This window comes from Thermobia domestica, chromosome 10 (genome assembly GCF_964235325.1).
Source record: "Thermobia domestica chromosome 10, izTheDome1.hap1.1, whole genome shotgun sequence".
Classification (NCBI taxonomy): Eukaryota; Metazoa; Arthropoda; class Insecta; order Zygentoma; family Lepismatidae; genus Thermobia; species Thermobia domestica.
The window spans coordinates 170726253-170746267 of NC_137463.1; the positions used below are offsets into that span (position 1 = coordinate 170726253).

Sequence of the window (20015 nt, forward strand, 5' to 3'; positions counted from 1 at the left end):
GACTAGGCATCCTGCATTGAGAGTACATGTGGAACTTTGAACAAAAATAAATAGAGTAAAACGAAATATATATATAAACACTTCGCTTTAGCCCTGACTCGTTTTACGTATCTTAAAATCACTATGTCATTATAATAAATATACCAACTATTAATCACTAACCATAAATTGCATCCAGATATCGTCGATTTATTCTTCTGTTTTATACGTACATTAAATATCAACAGCAACCATAGCTTTTGTACATATCTTCCAATTTCGTGCGTTTTCCTGCGTAATGAGCTTTTCCATAGCAACTAATAATCTTGTCACTAACAACATGTTCTATCAATAACAAACTAATAATCTTACTCATGACAACATGTCCTGTCAATAACAGCGTTCTTTCTTTTAATTATATATAAGCTATATGCTTAATTATTGCGCCTCTGATCAATGTTGATAATATAGGTACAGATTAATTATAATAGGGATATATAGGGATATATCGCTGTAAATGTCGCCCAGAACGGGAATTCCGTAACAGTATTACAGTGAAGGAAAGAACCCTGGATATTTTCAAAACATTCACTTTTTGAATAGCCCTCGTACTAATTATTATTACATCAATCCTCGTATTAATTATTATTATTACATCAATATAAATATTTTTCTTTTCTCTTCTTTCTCCATATATATATATATCAATTCATTTATAATAACATTTTTCTTTTATTACTAATTACATATCATAAAACGTCGATTCATTACAAATATCATTTATGGGTCTATTCAAAATTATAACTAATTGATGACTTACGCAGAGTTACTAGTTAGTTGTTCCTCTTTTACATTGAACGATAACATCCATATACAAACAACATTATTTATAATTAAGATCGTCATCTTATCAAAACAACAACAAGATCAGAAGGCAATAATTACATTTAAAGGCTTCAATTTAAAATCAATGTCATAGATTTCAAGTTAACATAATCAAATCTCTTTTGAACATGTAAAGTAAAATAAAGGTAAACATAACACTCAAAGTTAATACAAAGATAAAATAAATTAATCACATCATAACATGTTGCAGAAATATAAAGTCCAAATGAAGTATTCACAACACAACTCGTAACATCTGAGAGAATAAATTAAGAATTGTTATCCAAATTTAATTTAGTTAACATATCAGGGTTGAAATTTTAACCAGCTTTAGCCGTTTACCTGCTCCAGCTTTTCATATCTAAATTATATTTATCATCAATATTATTCACAAATAAATTAATAGACGAATTTTGCGTCGAATAACCGTGGGAACCTTCGGCTGGTATGGGATTAACCCCAACCATATCAGCGGGTTTTAGTTTAAATTATGATTAACAAATGGGTCAATCAAAGTACATTGAACACCACAATCTTGGTTATTTTCACTTGATCCATTTCCTGTTTCATTCATTACTTCGGTCCTATTCCGACAGTTCCTGCCATCTCGAGATCTCCAATTGCATCTGTTTTGGGTCACACTGGTATGCATGACATTGTTACTGTAATTACGTCTTCCACGAAAGTTTCTTCCGTTCGTCCAACTGTTCCTCGGATTATTATAATTCGTTCCATTTCTACCGCTAGAATTGAATCTTCCATTAGCTCCAGTTCCAGTACGTATAACAGATCTTTCACTAATTCCAATGCCAGTATTGTCACGTGACCTCTCATCGCTGCGAAGATTTTCGGTATTTTCATTGGTTATATTCAGGTTTCTGACAGGAATTGGATTGGGTGGATTACGATTACTTCCGCTAGGGTTCGGGAATTGATTCTCGAAGTTTTGAACTAAAATTATCAGATGATTGAAGTTTACGCATTGAGCAGACAACAGAATCTGTTGTAATTTATACGGCAATAAAATGCGTACGGAAGCGATTATTCTGGATTCTGGCTGAAACGGATTGACGAGTTTAAGTTCATTATATGCATTGATTGTAAAATCCGTAAGAGATTTATCGACCCGAGGTGAATAGTGTCGAGTTCGCACCATCGCATCACGGTTAGCTAACAAGAAATCATTTTCGTAATTAGCCAACAGGGCCCGTTTAAATTCTTCGTAGGATTTTATATGGTCGCGAATAGCTTTAAACCACAAGGAACAAGGAGGAAGTAACAGATGTGGTAACAACTTCATAAATTTAGATTGATCTACACCCATAATCTCGCACTCTGCTTCAAATTTTTCTAAGAACGAGCTTGCGGTTTCGTCACACTTACCGCTGAATTTAGTCATGGCCTTAATTTCACTGACCTTAACGTTTATTTTGCTATAGTTATGTTTTTGTTGGCGTTGATAATGGTCTGGAACCCTTTTGTACTTATTTATCTCCTTTCTTCTTTTGCGATCTGGACTTTGGAATCGCCTTCTGTGGTTTTCCACAACTAAACCATCATCGGTAGAACTCTTAGAAGAAGATATCCCGTCAGTTTCTATTAATGGAGTTCTCGGGCAGTGATGCAATGCTTCCTGTTGAAGATGCAATGTTCCCTGTTGATGATGCAATGTTTCCTGTTGATTGGGAGTACCCAAAGCCTCCTTATACATAGGATTATTGTAGTCACATTCCCTCTCTTGTAACGATCTGATTTCCTCTTGTATGTTGGATATCAGTATGCTATGTGAATTGACCTGGGCAGTAATATTCACTATCTGATTTTTTTGTTGGGCTGTCGTCGATTCCACGGCTTCAACGGCTTTCTTTATCGACTCTGTTTCTAGAGCTAGTTGATCCTGTCTATCTTGCCATTTGTTACTAAATTGTTGAAACCTAGTATCAACTTCTCGCGTTATATCATTTGTAATTTTGTTGGTAACTTCATCAGCTAATACTTGCAAATTTTCTTTCAAATTGTATTGCAAGCGATCAAAATTTTCTTGCACACCTTGTACTTTATCTGAAAGAGATTTATGCTGCGCTAGTATCTGTTCTAGCTTTTCATCGTTTGATTTCAGCTTTTGATCGTTCAATTTCTGCATCTGTTCTAACTTTTCATCATTCAATTTTTGTTGTTGATCCAATTTAGTTTGTTGTTGATCAAATTTAGTATCAAGTAGTTGACTAAACATATCAATAAGGTTAGAATAGGAATGTTCAGACAGAGTTACGGCATTTCCAGGTATGGTTTCATTTGAAATGCTGGGTACTTCTTCAATCTCGGAATTCTGCATATTAGCAATTCTTTGTATTCTCTTCCCACTTCTCAAAGTAGTGAAACTCATAAAAAGGCATATATACGTATGCACATAAACTCAGTTCTTACTATTCTTCGGAACTAAATAGTATAGTATAGTCCCGTGTCTTCGGCACCAGATAAAACGAAATATATATATAAACACTTCGCTTTAGCCCTGACTCGTTTTACGTATCTTAAAATCACTATGTCATTATAATAAATATACCAACTATTAATCACTAACCATAAATTGCATCCAGATATCGTCGATTTATTCTTCTGTTTTATACGCACATTAAATATCAACAGCAACCATAGCTTTTGTACATATCTTCCAATTTCGTGCGTTTTCCTGCGTAATGAGCTTTTCCATAGCAACTAATAATCTTGTCACTAACAACATGTTCTATCAATAACAAACTAATAATCTTACTCATGACAACATGTCCTGTCAATAACAGCGTTCTTTCTTTTAATTATATATAAGCTATATGCTTAATTATTGCGCCTCTGATCAATGTTGATAATATAGGTACAGATTAATTATAATAGGGATATATAGGGATATATCGCTGTAAGAGTTAAAAAAAAAAGAAAAAAACTGAATACGAATAACTATGTTGCAAAGAAATTAGCTTTAGGTATCTTTATAAGTAATGCAGTCGCTGAGACTGTGAATCAACAAGAGGGAAAAAAAAGTTGGAAATATCTGATTACACTGTTCGGTAAGAATCTATTTCTCCGATGAAAATTAGTAATTTTAAAGGGATTTTCAGCAATAAATTCAAATCTGAAATCAAAATTTCGCTGTCATAGATAGTTTTCCAGTATTTTGAACATATGGATAATATGGGTCATCATCATTTGCTGCAAATATAGTGAATTTTTGTAAGTGGTACATTACTTTTGAATTGGTGACTTCTTCAGATGTTCGCTTTACATTTTAGATGGTATAGGGTGTTAACCTTAAAATTACATTGAGTAATCATCAACTTCAACGAAATTAAATTTGATTTATTTGGATTCTTCAGAGATATAAAATGTGTACAAATACATATCCATATAGTTCTGTAAATTCACTTTTTCCGTGTTTATGTATAGGTCTATTTGTAAATAAGAAGTGGAAATACAGTAGTGTAAAAATATACAATGGGAGAATCTGGTTACTTGTGAAAATATACTTCTTTCACCTTCACATCAAACTAGACATAATTAAACTATTTGTAAAGGCTATGGATCCAACAGGTAGAGGGTTTTTATCGTCTATTAGAATTAAAGAAGGAAGTAGAAGGTATTCGAAATACAAGGAATTTGTGAATCAAATGATCAAAGCTTAAAAAGATTCAGAATGTAACTTACTCTTCAAAATACATTTCATGATTCATATCCAGACTTCTTTCCTATAAGTGGCAGTGATGTATCGAACGATCATGGAGAAATACGTATTTTATAAAGATATAGCTACCATAAAGAGACGGTGTGAAGGGCAGGGGCTAATAGGGCCAGCGGGCTACCGGGCGGTGCCCGGTGCGCCCCCCTTCCCAAGCGCCCCCTAGATGCAGCACATAAAAAATTTCGAACTGAATGAAATAAACTTCAAATCCAGAAAATCGGTACAGTGGAAACTAAGAAACATGTTTTGTTTCAAGTGAGGCACATACGTACAAAACCGGTTAAATTTCCGGTGTTCTGAAAGTTTAATCAGGTTCCCCCATTCCGACCGTAAACGAAAACACTTCGACAACTTGTTATATTTTATTTTGCATTTGAAATTAGGGTTAGGTTATTTTGAAAATTACTCCAGGAGTTTTAAGTTTTTGATACCAGAGAACAGACAATGAACCATTGCCTTCATCGTGCCGTAAGGGTATCCCGTAAGTTCCTTCCCATTCATATATCGCATGAATGGAGTTTTTTCTGAATGCTGTTGTGCATTCTCGTCCATAATGTTATTTGATACCACTTTCTGTGAGGCATTTCTTCCGACTTTCCTTCAACTTTCTTGCGACATACCGTATATTTTGAGGAAGGCTTGCTTAGCTTTCAACAAACATAGCCTCCTCCCTCCGAGGCTTTAAACTGATTACAAGCCTGGTGTGTGCTGTCTGAAAAACTACTCAACCGACCATGTGTATATTGCAAGGTAACCAAAAACAAAGTAACCAAATAAGGTAATCAAAACAAGGTAACCAAATTATTTGCCGTTCTAGAGCAGTGAAAAACAAAGGGCAATAGAGTGATCGGTACGAACCTTTAGGTTTCGAAGTAATCTCCATCAGCTTCCAACATCTTTTGTCAAGTTGCTGCAGCTGTACAATACCCTTGTAATAAAACTTGGCAGTCGTGAATGCAAAGAAATTCCTGAGTGCGTTCCGCAGGTCTACCTTATTTGCGATGGATCTCTCACGGAGGTAGTTGTCCTTAAGGTCCGGTGAATATGGTGCATGTCGCAATATCTCCCAGCCAAGCTGTTGCACGGTCTCCCGGGTCCTCTTTGCCACATGTGGCTTGCATTGTTGTGCAGGAACCGCATACCTTTGTGATTCACCAATGCCGGCTCCTTGTGCCTCAATGCATGGCATCCTTGTGCATCCTTTGTAACTGCTGAGAGTAGAAGTCAGCAGCGATTGTCTGACTCTTCAAATGAGCTCGTAATGCACTATTTGCTGACAATTCCACCATACAGAGAGTATAACCTTTCATGAATGCAGAGGTGGTCTTCAGGTGTGAAAAACAGGATCATGTGGTGATAACCAATGTCTGGTACGCTTGGGAGTGTCATAGAGGACCCGGTTTTCGTCATTAGTGAGCAAACGATCAAAGATGGGTGTGTTTAGGTGCCGAGTGAGCAAGGACAAACATGAAGTCACTCGTTGTTCCTTCTTGACTGCCGACAATGTGTGGGTACCCACTTGCTTAACTTGTATGACTTTCCTATCCCATGAAGATGAAATCTGCCTGTTTTAGTGCAAACATTAAACCTTTATGCAAGTTCGTCACATGTTAGACCACTGTCCTCCTCGATGGCTGTTTTCAGGCCCTCATCATCCAACACATGCGGTCGTCCACTGCGAGTTTCATCCGAAAGGCTCATACCTCCCAAATGAAATTTCTGGAACCAATGCCTGACGGTACGTTTGTTCACGGCATTCTTCCCAAATGGTGACTTGATGTGATAGCTGACAGGTCCACTTTAAAGTCATACAACAATCACATGCGAACAAGCTGCTCAGATACCTAATTTCTCTTCGACACTGGACGAACTATGACTTCTGTGTATACGCAACGTGCCCTTATTACTGAAGGTCGATAGTCAGACGAAGTCCCGATCGGTTGGCAGGCACGTGCGTCATTTCGTTTCCTCTCTGTAAGCGCATGATTAATGGGATGTCAGAAACCGCAAGACCTTTTTTGGTTACCTTGTACTTATACTATATTGTATATCACAGATGCATATTTATCAAAGGATTGTTTCAGTTCTTTAATTATACCATATTTTTGTACAATTAGTTATCTTTGTCGATAGATGGAGACAATAAATGAAAGGAAAAGTGGTGCTCAGAACAGATCTGAAAAGATGGCAAGGCTATTAAAAGCAGATTCTGATGCATGCAAAAGGATCACAGACCTATTTAATGCCTCCAAACATGCAAGACTGCCAACTACTGACTCACAACAGACTGAACACAACATTGAAGTTAGTGATCCTATCTTATCTGCTACGAATGTTAGTGTCAGAGTGGAAAATGATAAAGAAAATTCTAGGTCCATGAACGCTGAAATTAGTGCTCCCACCACATCAACTACGAATGTTGCTATCAGAGTATAAAAAGAACAAAAAAGTTTACGAGTCTTGAAATTAGTGCGCTTCCAACATCAGCTATGATTGTGGCTTCAAAGAAAAAAATGTACAGAAAAGCTCCAGTTCTAGTGATCCCAATTCCAAAGTCAGTGAAAACACTAAAAAGCATGATGTAGCAGAGAACAAAACAACAAATTATTCCATACGTCCACAAGAGAATGATATCCTCAAGTTTTTTTATTTGCCTAAGTTTGCTGATAACAAGCAGATGCTATCAACAGAACTTTGCTGCCATATTGTTCTGCTTAAAATGGGTTCTTTTACAGCGTTGCATAGCTTATTCCACAGATCGAACCAACACATTTGTTAAAGGTTCTGTACGTGACACTAAGCACGTTTATCAGTGAATAAGAGAACACTATTCTTCTAAAATACATCAGGCAGGTGTGGATGCTACTTCATGAACAACTAAAACAAGATCAGAATCGAGTTGAAAAGAACAGACAAGTAATGCAAAAGTTGTCGAAGTGGTGAAACTCATTGGTAAAAGAGGGTTACAGAGAAAAAGAAAATAAAGCAGCTTATAGATTGAAAGACACAGCTACAGATCATGGAAACATTTTGGATATTATTCTTTTGTTAAGGAAATTTTATCTTCCGCGTAGAACTCATTTAGATAAAGTTATTGAGAAAAATAAAATGTCATGCACGAGGAAGTAAGCAGGGTAGCAGTCACGTAACTTTCCTTTCAAAAATCACAATGAACTACGTTTCGGATGCTATCAGCTCACTTATCAGAGAAGATATTTCGAAAGAAGTCTCTCGGGCTGGGATGATATATATTAGACACTACTCAAGATATAACAGTTTCAGACCTGTGTTGTATTGTTTTACAGTTTGTTGTTAAAACTGTTGTTAAAGAAAGAGTTGTTGCCATTGTAAAATGCGTCTACCACAGGCCAGTTTCTCTGCAATTTACTGCTGGAAATTCTGCAGAAGTTGAACCTTGATATTAAGAAATGTATTGGAAATACAACCAATGACGCAAGTAGCATGCAAGGATAATATTCGGGTTTTTCAAAAGACTTAAGTATTGTGTGCCTATATCATTTACACATGTGGTGTTACGCTCACATACTCAGTCTTGTTATATGTGGTGCGACAAAAAGTTGCATTGATTTTGTGTCATTGTTTATTCTGCTGAATGCCTGTGCTGTGCGGTATTTATACGTGAGTCTTATCTGCGAATGGACATTTGGAAGATCAAATGTCAAAGGCGTCTTATAGTTATTCCGGAAACAAGATGGTGTCCCAAACACTCTGCGCTGCAGAAAGCGTTTGTCATTTTTTGAACCCAGAAAATGCTTTATACATAGAGTTTATCATAACAATAAAGGAGATTGCTTCTATAAAAATATCAAACCAGAAGTTAGATGCAAAGCGGAAGGATACATAGAAGGTCTTCTCAAGTTGAAAACAATTCTGACAGCACAAGTGTTCCTAAAAATATTTCAAGTGACGACTCCTCTGTCAAACTATCTTCAAACACAGGGGTGCTGATGTATTGCAGTCATATCAAATGGTGCAGACTACTCTGTCCCATCTAAAGGAGAAGAGAGCTGATTTTGAATCCGTTAAAAATACAGCATTAGGGTTTGCGGAAGGGGCCAATAAGAGATTTGAAGAATTAGAACGTGATTCCTTTGTTTCTACTGACCTGCCGGCAACTCACCTTCGTAGGTGGAAAATAATGTTTATCTATAAATGTGAAGATGAAGCTGCTTTTGATCCAATGACCAGACACTGCATCGAAGCATTCAACACAATATTGAATACAGTCATTTCGAGTATATCTTTAAGATTCAAGAAGCAAGATAGATGGACACATTTGTCGTGTTTGGGCCCCAGAAATTTCAACCAATTAACAGAACTTCCAGACACGGCTTTCAATAAACTTACGCACCTTCTGAAAAAAATCAGTAAAAAAAGTTTTGAAGGCTTCTAGACAAGAATTATTGGACTTGTCAAGGAAGTGGGAATCCTTGAATGCCAGTGTTGTTGATGAGTACAACCGAGAAGAAAGACTGATTATGCTGATAGCGCCAGTGATTCAGGACTAGAAAAAAAATCTTTTCAAGTAATGCGAGTGCAAAACGTGTTGCAAAAATTATCCAAGGTGCTGCTTTTTAATGTTGCAAAATTATATTTTGTACAGTAATGCTTATCCAGGTTTGCTACTAGTACACACATTTATATTGACTTTATCTGTAACATGTGAAAGAAGTTTTTCAAAACTGAAATATGTTAAAAATAGATTAAGGACCATTTGAAAACATGCCGTATCTCAGGAACATTTGGCAACATTTATGTTGATATCTATTGAAAAGAACTTGTTAGAGAATGTTCCGAATGAAAAGGTGATCGACTTTGTAGCATCAAAAAGTAGTATACTAAAACATCTGCTAATTTTGTAATATAGTATACGTACTCCTTGAACTTCGTGTAATACGGTACTTTGAAGAATTCAGGATGATATGCTGATAAAAGAATATGAAGTTTTGATTGTTAATTGTTAACACTATTGACTTACTGTAGAAGGAAACTGCGCAACTTGATTTATGACATTGAGATTCTAGTGGCCCTTGTGAGAAAAAGCGCCCGGGCCCCCCTAATGATGCCTATCCGCCTCTGATGAAGGGAAATGGATGGTTACTATGCTAGCTGATTATTGCTGGACTATAATTCCAGACAAGAAGGACATTTAGTACGAAAGGAAATGTCAACTTTCCGTTTATATATTTTTTATTCTTTATAAATATTCATTTAAAATAACTGCTAAAAAGTGAACATATGTGAATACTGTGTTAAGTATTACCTTCCATAGGCTTTTTTCTTACATTTCGATCAGTTTGTCACTATATTAACATTCTCTACAATTTTATCAAAATTTTAAAAGAAATTAAAAATATGCTAACTCTTAAACTATCCCTGAAGTAGGAAAACTAAAAAAAAATTCAACTCAGCTCTCAAATTTCTGTAAGAATCACATGTTTCTCCAGAAATAGGAAAAATATAGTTTAATTTTGTAGAATGCGTTATTTCAGATTACGATTTGAAGGGGATGAATTTCTCCTCATCCTAAAGAACTTTAGCTCTCTTTATGGAGATATTATCTTAGCCTGGCAAATTTTAATGATAGTAAGGTAAGAAACCATTTATGTATAAATTAGACATTGAGATATTAAAAAAAAAAAAAGAAATTTATGAATAATCAAAACAAATTGATCAAGAGATTGGGTTCTCGACCAAAAGTTTCAGGAATGATAAAATATGCATCAAGAGTTTGCGATCTTGGCCAATAATTATTTTGTGGATCAGGGGCCACAAAATTTTTGAATGGTCTCTTAATCGAGTTTTCGTTTATTTATTTAACAATCACCAGATACAGCTCAGAGGCCATTTTATACTGGATTTTTTTTTTTTTTTTTTTTTTACGGAATAAGCACATCATACTGACAAGGAACGGACATGAACGTGTCATCCGGACAACCGAATCAAACCTAGTCCATTCGATAAACATAACAAAAATATGCTCATATGCAAAAAATTAGGTGCCATGGACAATGGAATAAGTCCTTGGGGCCCATTAACCCTGATAGTATAAAGAAAATCATAGACTCGCATTGAAATAGCTATTGCATCAACACTGTTCATTGGACCGTACTTGAACAGGGGAAATTGGGAGAATGTCGGGAAAATTCCCTCCAGAAATCCTTCCTATCAACTTTGGACCCCACTGGAGCGGCTTCGGGTAAAAGCATACAATGCAAATATCTCGGAAAATACTAAAATGGATAAGAGAAACGTGTACCAAGTTTTGTGTTGATAGACGGAATATATATAAGGGAACAGCTTGTATACAAATACACGCTTTTCCCTCATACCTATTCATACCTCATACCTTTTCCCTCATACATAGTATTTTCCGAGATACATTCGGATTGTATACTTTTACTCGGGGCCACTCCAGAGGGATCCAAAGTTGATAGGAGGGATTTCTGGAGGGAATTTTCCCGACATTCTCCCAATTTTCCCTGTTAAAGTACGCTATTGGCACCAATACATAGCACCTATGACAAGCTTGTTTCATGCTGAAGAAAATGAACTATAAACCATGACTTTCCAATGAACAGTGTTGATGCAATAGCTATTTCCTGCGAGTCTACAATTTTCTTTATACTAACAGGGTTAATGGGCCCCAGGGACTTACTCTGTTGTTCATGGCACCTAAGTTTTTGTATATGAACATATCTTTGTTATGTTTATCGAATGAACTAGGTTTGATTCGGATATCCGGATGACATGTTCAAGTCCATTCCTTGTGAGTTAAGTGATAGTTTGGGTTTGGCTACACTATATATAGTTCTCCAGATATAAGGCCTACAAGAAAATTTTTAGTTGAAATATATTGGGTCTTTTGATGAAAAAAGAAAAAAAGAAAATCTGTTTGAAAATTGAAACAGATTACTTAAATTCGTTTTCTGTTTTCCGCATAAATGCTGCGATGGAACAAATATACGTATTATTTCCTCATAGTCATGCTTTATTCTGATCAATCATCAATCTATCTATTAAAATGCTACAATAGCAATAAAAACGCGATTTTTTTTAACGTTTACCCTTTTAAATGGTTGCGTCCTTTCTTCGGGAAGAGTTAGAATAACATAGGAGGTCCAAGTTAAATCACTAGAGGGTCTAGGTGCTATTTTATTGATCAATTTATTTGAATCTTTATTCACTTTCATGGGGAAGGTCATCAATTAAGTGAGGACGAACCTCCTTTGCAGTGGGTGCTGGTCCAAACTAGCTGGCTGGCTGGCATACAATTTGTGATCTTGCTGGAGCTTCGTTGCCTGAAATGAATAGAGACATCAAACATGGTTAATTGGATGCGTGATGAGCTATGAAGGCATAATGTTTAAACAGCTGAATATACGGCAGTCAATAGAGCGGAAGTGATGGATGGTATGAGAGTACAGTGCTATGACGCCACAACACATCGGTGATATTAGTAAGACAAATGCTGTTATCTTCTGTTCCTGGGGCGACGCGAGGAATTGAAAAAATCTCCCCTTTATGGTACCCCTTGCCGATTTTATCAAGGCGTCTTTCACTTGTGTCTGTAAAGGGACATGTACAGATATTGTGAGGAATGACAAGGAGATTCATGCTTATACGTGAATGATACGCTGTGTAGAGAGCGCAGGTTCAACTAGTAGTATATTAATAATTCGTAGTTCTTATTAAGTCCGGATATAGTATATTATTTAAATGTACGTTATATATGTGCAGGGCCATATTTACGCATGGTCCAACATAGGTTGGGGTGGCAAATTTTCTTGAACAAGTTTTCTTCATACTCCAGTTCTGGAAATTACAGAAATTTGGCGGAAAATACTTAGACGTATAGTTGAGGGGGACATCTGCTAATGACTTGAGGCGGCAAAAATGTTAGTCGTTCTGTATGTATCTACTGTATGTGTTACGAAGCAGTTATTGCGGGGATCTTTCCTTAACCTAATCATTTAACGAACGAACTATTTCTGCTGGCTGCATACCTTGAACATATTGATACTGACCAGTGATGCCAATTCCTTCAGAACAGTTTTCCCTTCACAAGCTTCAGAATTTCCCTTTCCCGGACAAAATTTCCCTTCATCCAAACCGTCCAAGTACTGTATTTAGTAAATGTATTTTTAATCGTTTTCGCATCCACTCCTCACCCCAATCTTATAACCACACACAAGCAGATACCTGACAGCTTTCCTTTGAGCTTACGCAGAATTTGAACTTGATTTATTGTTTAGATATCTAAGGCGTCGCGATAGAGGAGGGGAAAGGATATGGAAAGGTGTAGGCCAGGACCTATGTTAAAGGTGCAATCTCTGCATTTGCCTGGTGTGACTGAGGAAAAATCCTATAAATACCTCGGTCGGGACGGACAACCTAAATAAATCATTTAAAAAATATAAAATAAATATTATGTAAATTTAATTTTTATCCTAGATATCATGATATATTTTAATATTAATGTAACCTAAGGTACAAAGAAAATATTAAGTATATATTTTGTATGTACTTACATAAGAACAGCACTCCCATATTTACTGAACCGAATACGAACAGTTACAAAGAAAACTAGCTGCTACTGTCTTTGGCTGTACACGAGGAATGTTCGTAAGCACAATACAAAGTTTAGAGATGTGGAATTTTTAAGAATTTATAATTCAGTGCGTACAGTCACCAGAAAATTTGTAAACTTACACAAACACACATACACTAATGACCCAGTATTCGCCCACATATACATATTTACATTCAAGACACGCAGATTTTCCTCTCTTACATCGATTAATCCTCTTCACAATCAATTTTCTGGTTGGGAAAAACATCTTCTGATTAGGAAAACCAAACTGTTATAATACTTGGAGTAATAATTTAATTGATAAATATTTCATCTTATTGCATTGCATTTAATTCAACAATGGGAAGATTAATTTTGATTAAAGATTTTAAATAAGCATTGTTGTAATGTTTCGAATTTAACTGAATATGTTGATCGATGTGTAATATTGATAAATATTAACGAATGCAAAGCAAGATAACTTGTGAGAATTTATGTGAAATACGGTATGTGCAACCGATTATGTTTGGAACATATAGGATGTTAAATTTATACCGAATTTTAATGAGATTAATCAGATGCGTAAATACATTCCATCTATAAATGATTGAAGAGAGGTTCAAATTTCCCTGCAATATTGAGAGATTACAAGCAATTTCCCTTTTTCCCTTTTCTCCAAAATTTACTCAAAATTTCCCTGCGCCAAGGGAAATTTCCCTTCAATTGGCATCACTGATACTGACTCACACTCTTATAACTGCTGGAATTCATTGCCTGAGTTATTCACGTTTGAAGGTCATTGCGAATGAAACAGATTATTAACTATGTGCAGTGGAGAAGTGTATCAATAAACAGAAGCTTTTTTTTTTTCCTTTTGTGTTTTCGTACACTAGAAGCATATACCTATTCAATTACTCATCAATAAACTTTTATATAAATTAAACCATTTTCATTTGTCAGTTATGTCTAGGATTGCTAGACATCCATATTTTGTAGGACAGTTTGCACTTTTAAACTTGTGTCCCTGCCCTTAAAAAAGTAGCATTTTTTTAAATTCTGAAAATAGATCAATCAGTTACTATTTACTTACCAATACACCAATTACACGATCATTTAGGAAAATAGCTGAAGTTTATACTCTTTCAGTTCAAAAATATATTAAAGATCACGAAACCGACTGTGGTCTCTGTGAGTGAACTGCAGCGGCCTGTAGGATGAGTTTACAAGCGATGCAGAGAATTGTGAACGAAGAGAAAAAAAGATCGCTTACAAGGAAAGCTTTCTAACTTCTCGACGAGTATCACATTGAAACTTGCACAAGTGGAAGGACATATTGAAAGATGGAAATATGCTTACTCCTACGATTCGCAACATCGTTGAACCGGAAGTAGAATGATTGTTCTCCCATAGCCCCTGAAAGTTATGTACTCTGGTCATACACGTCAGAATGTGATACACTGGAACCTGTTTTCTCACGAAGAAAATATTGCAAACTCAAGATGATAACAGTCGGTGGTGATTGGTGTCTCTAGTGCCTCATTGATGCGAAGCGATGTCAAATGGAGGACGATACGATACACCGATCGTAAGTTCCAAACGAACATGTTTACCCGCTGAAGAAAAAGGACAGGCTGAAACCACAATGCAAAAATAGCTTTCTATGATTATTATTATTATTATTATTATTATTATTATTATTTGAAATAGTAGTAGTACTTGTATGATTAGTATTAGTAATATGAGTAAAGATAATAATAATGAGCGAAAGACTTCGGCCTGTCTTGAGTGTCCTCTAGCACTGCTATAAAAGTTTCAGAATCCAGAGACAACCATACCCCAGCCGAGATTCGAAGTCAGGACCCTTGAGTCGCTGGCTTGGTGCCTCAATCCTACGAACACGAGGTCTGCAAGAAGAAGAAATAGCATAAGACAGAATTTCTCAACCTGGGGGTCGCGAAGATAAGCGAAAGAGATAAATGTAATTAGAATCTAATACCGGAAAATATTTTGGTTTTAATCCATTCGCTTTTAGGGAAATTACTTTATCCACTGTATACAAGAAATAGATTCTACTATTTTAGAAATAGATGCATATCGTGAGATCTCAGCAATAGGTATATTAAAAATTCTACACAAGCTTATTACAAACCAGAAATTATAAGGTAGTTGCAGGCAAGAGGATGTGATAATATGGGGGTTGTGATCAAAATTAGGTTAAGAACACTGGTATAGGATTATTATTATTATTATTATTATTATTATTATTTCTTTGTCGTCGTCTTATTATTATTGATGACCTCATGTTCGTGTTGGTTGAGGAGTCAAGCAAGCGTTCAAGGGTCCCGACTTCGAATTACGGCTGGGTTATGATTATTTGTGGATTTTAAAACCTTTGTAGCAATGCTAGAGAACACTCAAGAAGGGCCGAAGTCCTTCGTTACTGAACGGGCCAAATAATACATTTGTCTTCTTCTTCTTCTCATTATTATTATCTTTACTCATCATACTGCTCATAATACTAATGATACTACTACTACTGCTGCTGCTACTACCACCACCACCACCACTACTACTACTACTAGTAATAATAATAATAATAATAATAATAATAATAATAATAATAATAATAATAATAATAATAATAATAATAACAGAAAGTCATTTTGTGTTGTGTTTTCAGTCTGATCCTTTTCTCCAGTGGATAAACGTGTTCGTTTGGAACTTACTATGAGTGTATCGTATCGTGTTCCATTTGACATCGCTTCGCATCAATGAGGTACTAGAGATCCCAATCACCACCAACTGTTATCATCTTGAGTTTGCAATATTTGTCTTCGTGAGAAAACAGGTTCCAGTGTATCACATTCTGGCGTGTATAACCAGAGTACATAACTTTCAGGGGTTATGGGGGAACGATCATTCTACTTCCGGTTCGACGACGTTGCGAATCGTAAGAGTAAGCATACTTCCATCTTTCAATATGTCCTTCTTCTTGTGCAAGTTTCAATGCGATACTCGTCGAGGAGTTGGATAGCTTTCCTTGTTAGTAAAACTTAAAATACAGGGTGTCCGAGAAGTCCTTCCCTGATTACAGAAATTGATAACTCAGGCTAGAAATAAGATAGAAATATGAAACTGGTGTTGAATTGTTTACAAACTATATAAGTTTTTGTCTGTGTTAGGTTTGTTCTGTTTTACCAAGTCTCAATTTTGTTTGTACGTAAGTAAGAAGCCCAAGAAGCCGAAATGCTATCACGTATTGAGGACGATAATGGTTATCTCAGACGAATTGCCTTTTCCGACGAAGCGACATTCTTTGTCAGTGGAGTAGTGAATCGCCATAATGTACGCATTTGGGGTTCAGAACCCCCCAGGGAGGTCAGGGAGTTCACCAGAGGCAGTCCAAAGGTGAATGTTTGGTGCGCGTTATTGCACGATCGAATTATCGGGCCATTCTTCTTCGCTGAGGATACCATTACATCTGCAGTGTACCTGGATATGTTGCAGCTGTATGCTGTTCCTCAGCTGCTTCAGTATCGCCCCGATGTCGTTTTTCAGCAAGACGGTGCACCACCTCATTGGGGTTTGGACGTCCGTGCCTATCTCGATAGGACATTTCCTGGGCGATGGATTGGTCGTGATGGACCAACAGCTTGGCCTCCACGCTCTCCTGACATAACCCCATTAGACTTCTTTTTATGGGGTTATGTCAAGGATGAGGTCTACCGAACACATGTACCAGATCTTGAAACCCTGCAGCAACGAATAACCACAGTCGTTGCATCGATCCCTCCAGTGATGTTGGCTAATGTGTGGATGGAAATTGAATATCGCCTAGATGTGCTACGTGCTACCAAGGGTGCTCATGTGGAAGTGTACTGATGTGACCAAAACTTTTATAGTTTGTAAACAATTCAACACCAGTTTTATATTTCTATCGTATTTCTAGCCTGAGTTATCAATTTCTGTAATCAGAGAAGGACTTCCCGGACACCCTGTATGTTGTTTCAATCTCTCGGCAAGAAGTCTCGCTTTGCAAACCAAATCGCAGACATATACTTGAGGCCCCTTAGCTCCCATGAATGTTTCACTGCCTTATACCTTTGAAAATATAACATGTAATAAAATAAATAATATTTAAGTTTACAAAAAAAAAGAATAAAAAGAAAAAAGCATATCAGTGTTATATGTGTTTAAATAACATAAGCAGATTGGTCCAGCTGTTTTAACTTTCAGGATACTATTTTATCGAATGCAGAGTTTTAATTTCAATATTAATCGTATTACGTATGTAGATATACTGTAGTAAGTAGTTTTCCGTTAATTTAATGATTTCAATAATTTCAGTAAAATCAGAAATATACGGAACTCTGGTTAGACCTATATCTATTTTATCATTAATAATAAAGAGCTGTCGTGGGTACAACATAACATGCATATGTCAGTTAATTTTGCATTTTTAAAACTATTATAACTTGTAATACCGTTTTCCCACAATTTCAAATTCGGCATCCCAGGGTGGGCTTAACCGAGTCGCAGAATTAATCGAGTCAAAATCTGAACAATCCAGAGCAAAGGGTTTATCCGGTTCCAATGATGTGAACAGACTTTGGGAGAAATGACTGAAATTAACCTCAAACGTAGAAGAGACTATGTAGATTCAATATTCCAAAAGCAAATTGTCCTAAAATGGATGGAACATAGTCAAAAACACGAAATATTAATATTAATGCCAACGAAAAATCAATGAAAAACAATTACTGCACTTATCTCAAGAACCAAAAAAGAAGGGAGATGGCTGAAATTCAGCTCAAATGCAAAAGAGACTATGTAAATTCTGTATTTTAAATTTCACTAAAATGGATGGAACATTAAGAAAAACACACACACAAAACATTAACATTAATGTCAATAGAAAATCAATGAAAAATAATTTCTCCATTTATCTTAAAAAACAAAAGAGGGAGATGGCTGAAATTCAGCTTGAATATAGAGGGGACTATGTAAATTCTATCTTCAAAAGCAAATTGTCCTAAAAAAGATGGAACATAGTCGAAAAGCACAAAACATTAACATTAATATCAATGGAAGATCATTGAAAAAATTAAGTCGTTAAATATCTCAAAAATTATAATCAGCAGATGGCTAATTGAAAGCTTATTGCAAAGACATAATGAAAAGCTTAAAAACGATGTACAGCACGTAAATTAAATATGGATAGAACCAGGGGCGTCATTTAGGGGGGGCAGGAGGGGGCAGTCACCCCCCCCCCAAGAGTTTAAGGAATACATATACTTTAATTGATTGTCTACTAATATACTAGTACAAAACGTGAAAATCTTATGTCGGTGGTACTTTTGCCTCCCTGAAGCGAAGTCTGAAATGACGCCCCTGGATAGAACATTGTCAAAAGTCAAGTTGTTTGAGTAAATCAATAATAATGATAAAGTATGTGCATATGTGAATTACCGAGGGAAGTCCACGCGGAGTTTACGTGCTTGAAATATCTCACATCTGGATTTGGAATCTCCAGACTCGATTTAGCACGCAGGGGGGCGCGGTGGCTCAGTGGTAGAGCGTTCACCTCTGGTGCTTGGGGTCCCGGGTTCGATCCCAGCCCCCGCCAAGTGAACTTTGTGGTGGACAAACACCGTGCTCGTGGGTTTTCTCGGGGTACTCCCGTTTCCTCCCACTTTCTTCATTCCACCATTTCACTCATCTCTCATTATCACCGTCTCCTTTAGCCTAACCGGCATAACCGTGGGACGTAAAACTCAAATATTTCATTTCATTTTTTCGATTTAGCACGCAACGTGACTTTTGACCTGATCACGTGACACAATCTGGTCCTTATGGCAAACCGGATAGGCTCTTTGAACCTTAGTCACCCTACAGTTTATCCTCCTGTATTATATCCCACAGTTTAATACAATTTTTAAAATATCGTACATATGTATTTCAATTAATCTAAGATCTTTACACTCTCATTTTCAGAGGATAATAAAGTTAGTGTACTTTTTTGTTTGTTTCTTCAGATAGAGTGACAATTGCAGATTTTCATCTGGCTACAGCAGTCATGTGCTTGGAAGCAGTGGGATTTGACTTACTCCCTTACCCTACTATCAATGCCTGGTATCTTACCTTTAAAAAGGAGAATGCGGATTTGTGGTCCATTACGAAAGAAGCTATTGATTTAATTGCACAATTTGAGAAGAATCCTCCAGATTTGTCGCATTTAAACCATCCTATTCATCCAACTAAAAGAACGTAAACACATGTTTATTTCATGAAATGTTTATATTACAAATAACTAAAAGTGTATTTGTTATTCATTGGATATATTTTGTACTTCATAATGTTTCATTACAGAGTTCTTGATGTAATTGCTAATTTCATAAATAAACTAAAATATTTTTTTTTTTTATTTTACAGAAGTTTCGAAGATTTTTTCCCCTCTTTAGAAAAATACCATTATTATTCTATTTATAAACCAAGAGACAACAAAACCAAGTGGATAATGAGGATAAAAGTTTAGGAGGAAGTATACCAAGTTAAAATAAAATTCATTAATTTCTGGAGATTCATAACTTCAATAGTTAATTCATTTGTAATGTGCTGGCATCGAAACTCCACTTGTCCCACAATATGTGATTCCCCCCCCCCCAAAAGTATGCTTTTCAACTGTTCACTATTCTCATGACCTTTTTGCAACTGCCATGGCTATGACGTCATACTCAACGGCACTTCCACTTCTCGACAAACTAGGCTAGAAAATATAATGTCGTATTGTCAGTCACCTGTCGTGCCCCTTAAATGCCAAGTAAA

General features: G+C 36.2%; 1 protein-coding gene across 1 annotated transcript in view; it reads left to right on the forward strand.

The window, feature by feature from the left end:
• gfzf (GST-containing FLYWCH zinc-finger protein) overlaps nucleotides 1-19624 on the forward strand; it is a 58521-nt gene extending 38897 nt beyond the window's left edge. The window contains exon 6 of the mRNA XM_081728758.1: nucleotides 19226-19624. Within this exon, the coding sequence (XP_081584884.1) occupies nucleotides 19226-19461 (236 nt within the window). The 3' untranslated portion in view covers nucleotides 19462-19624. The remainder of the gene's footprint in view (nucleotides 1-19225) is intronic.
• The last annotated feature ends 391 nt before the right edge of the window (nucleotides 19625-20015 follow it).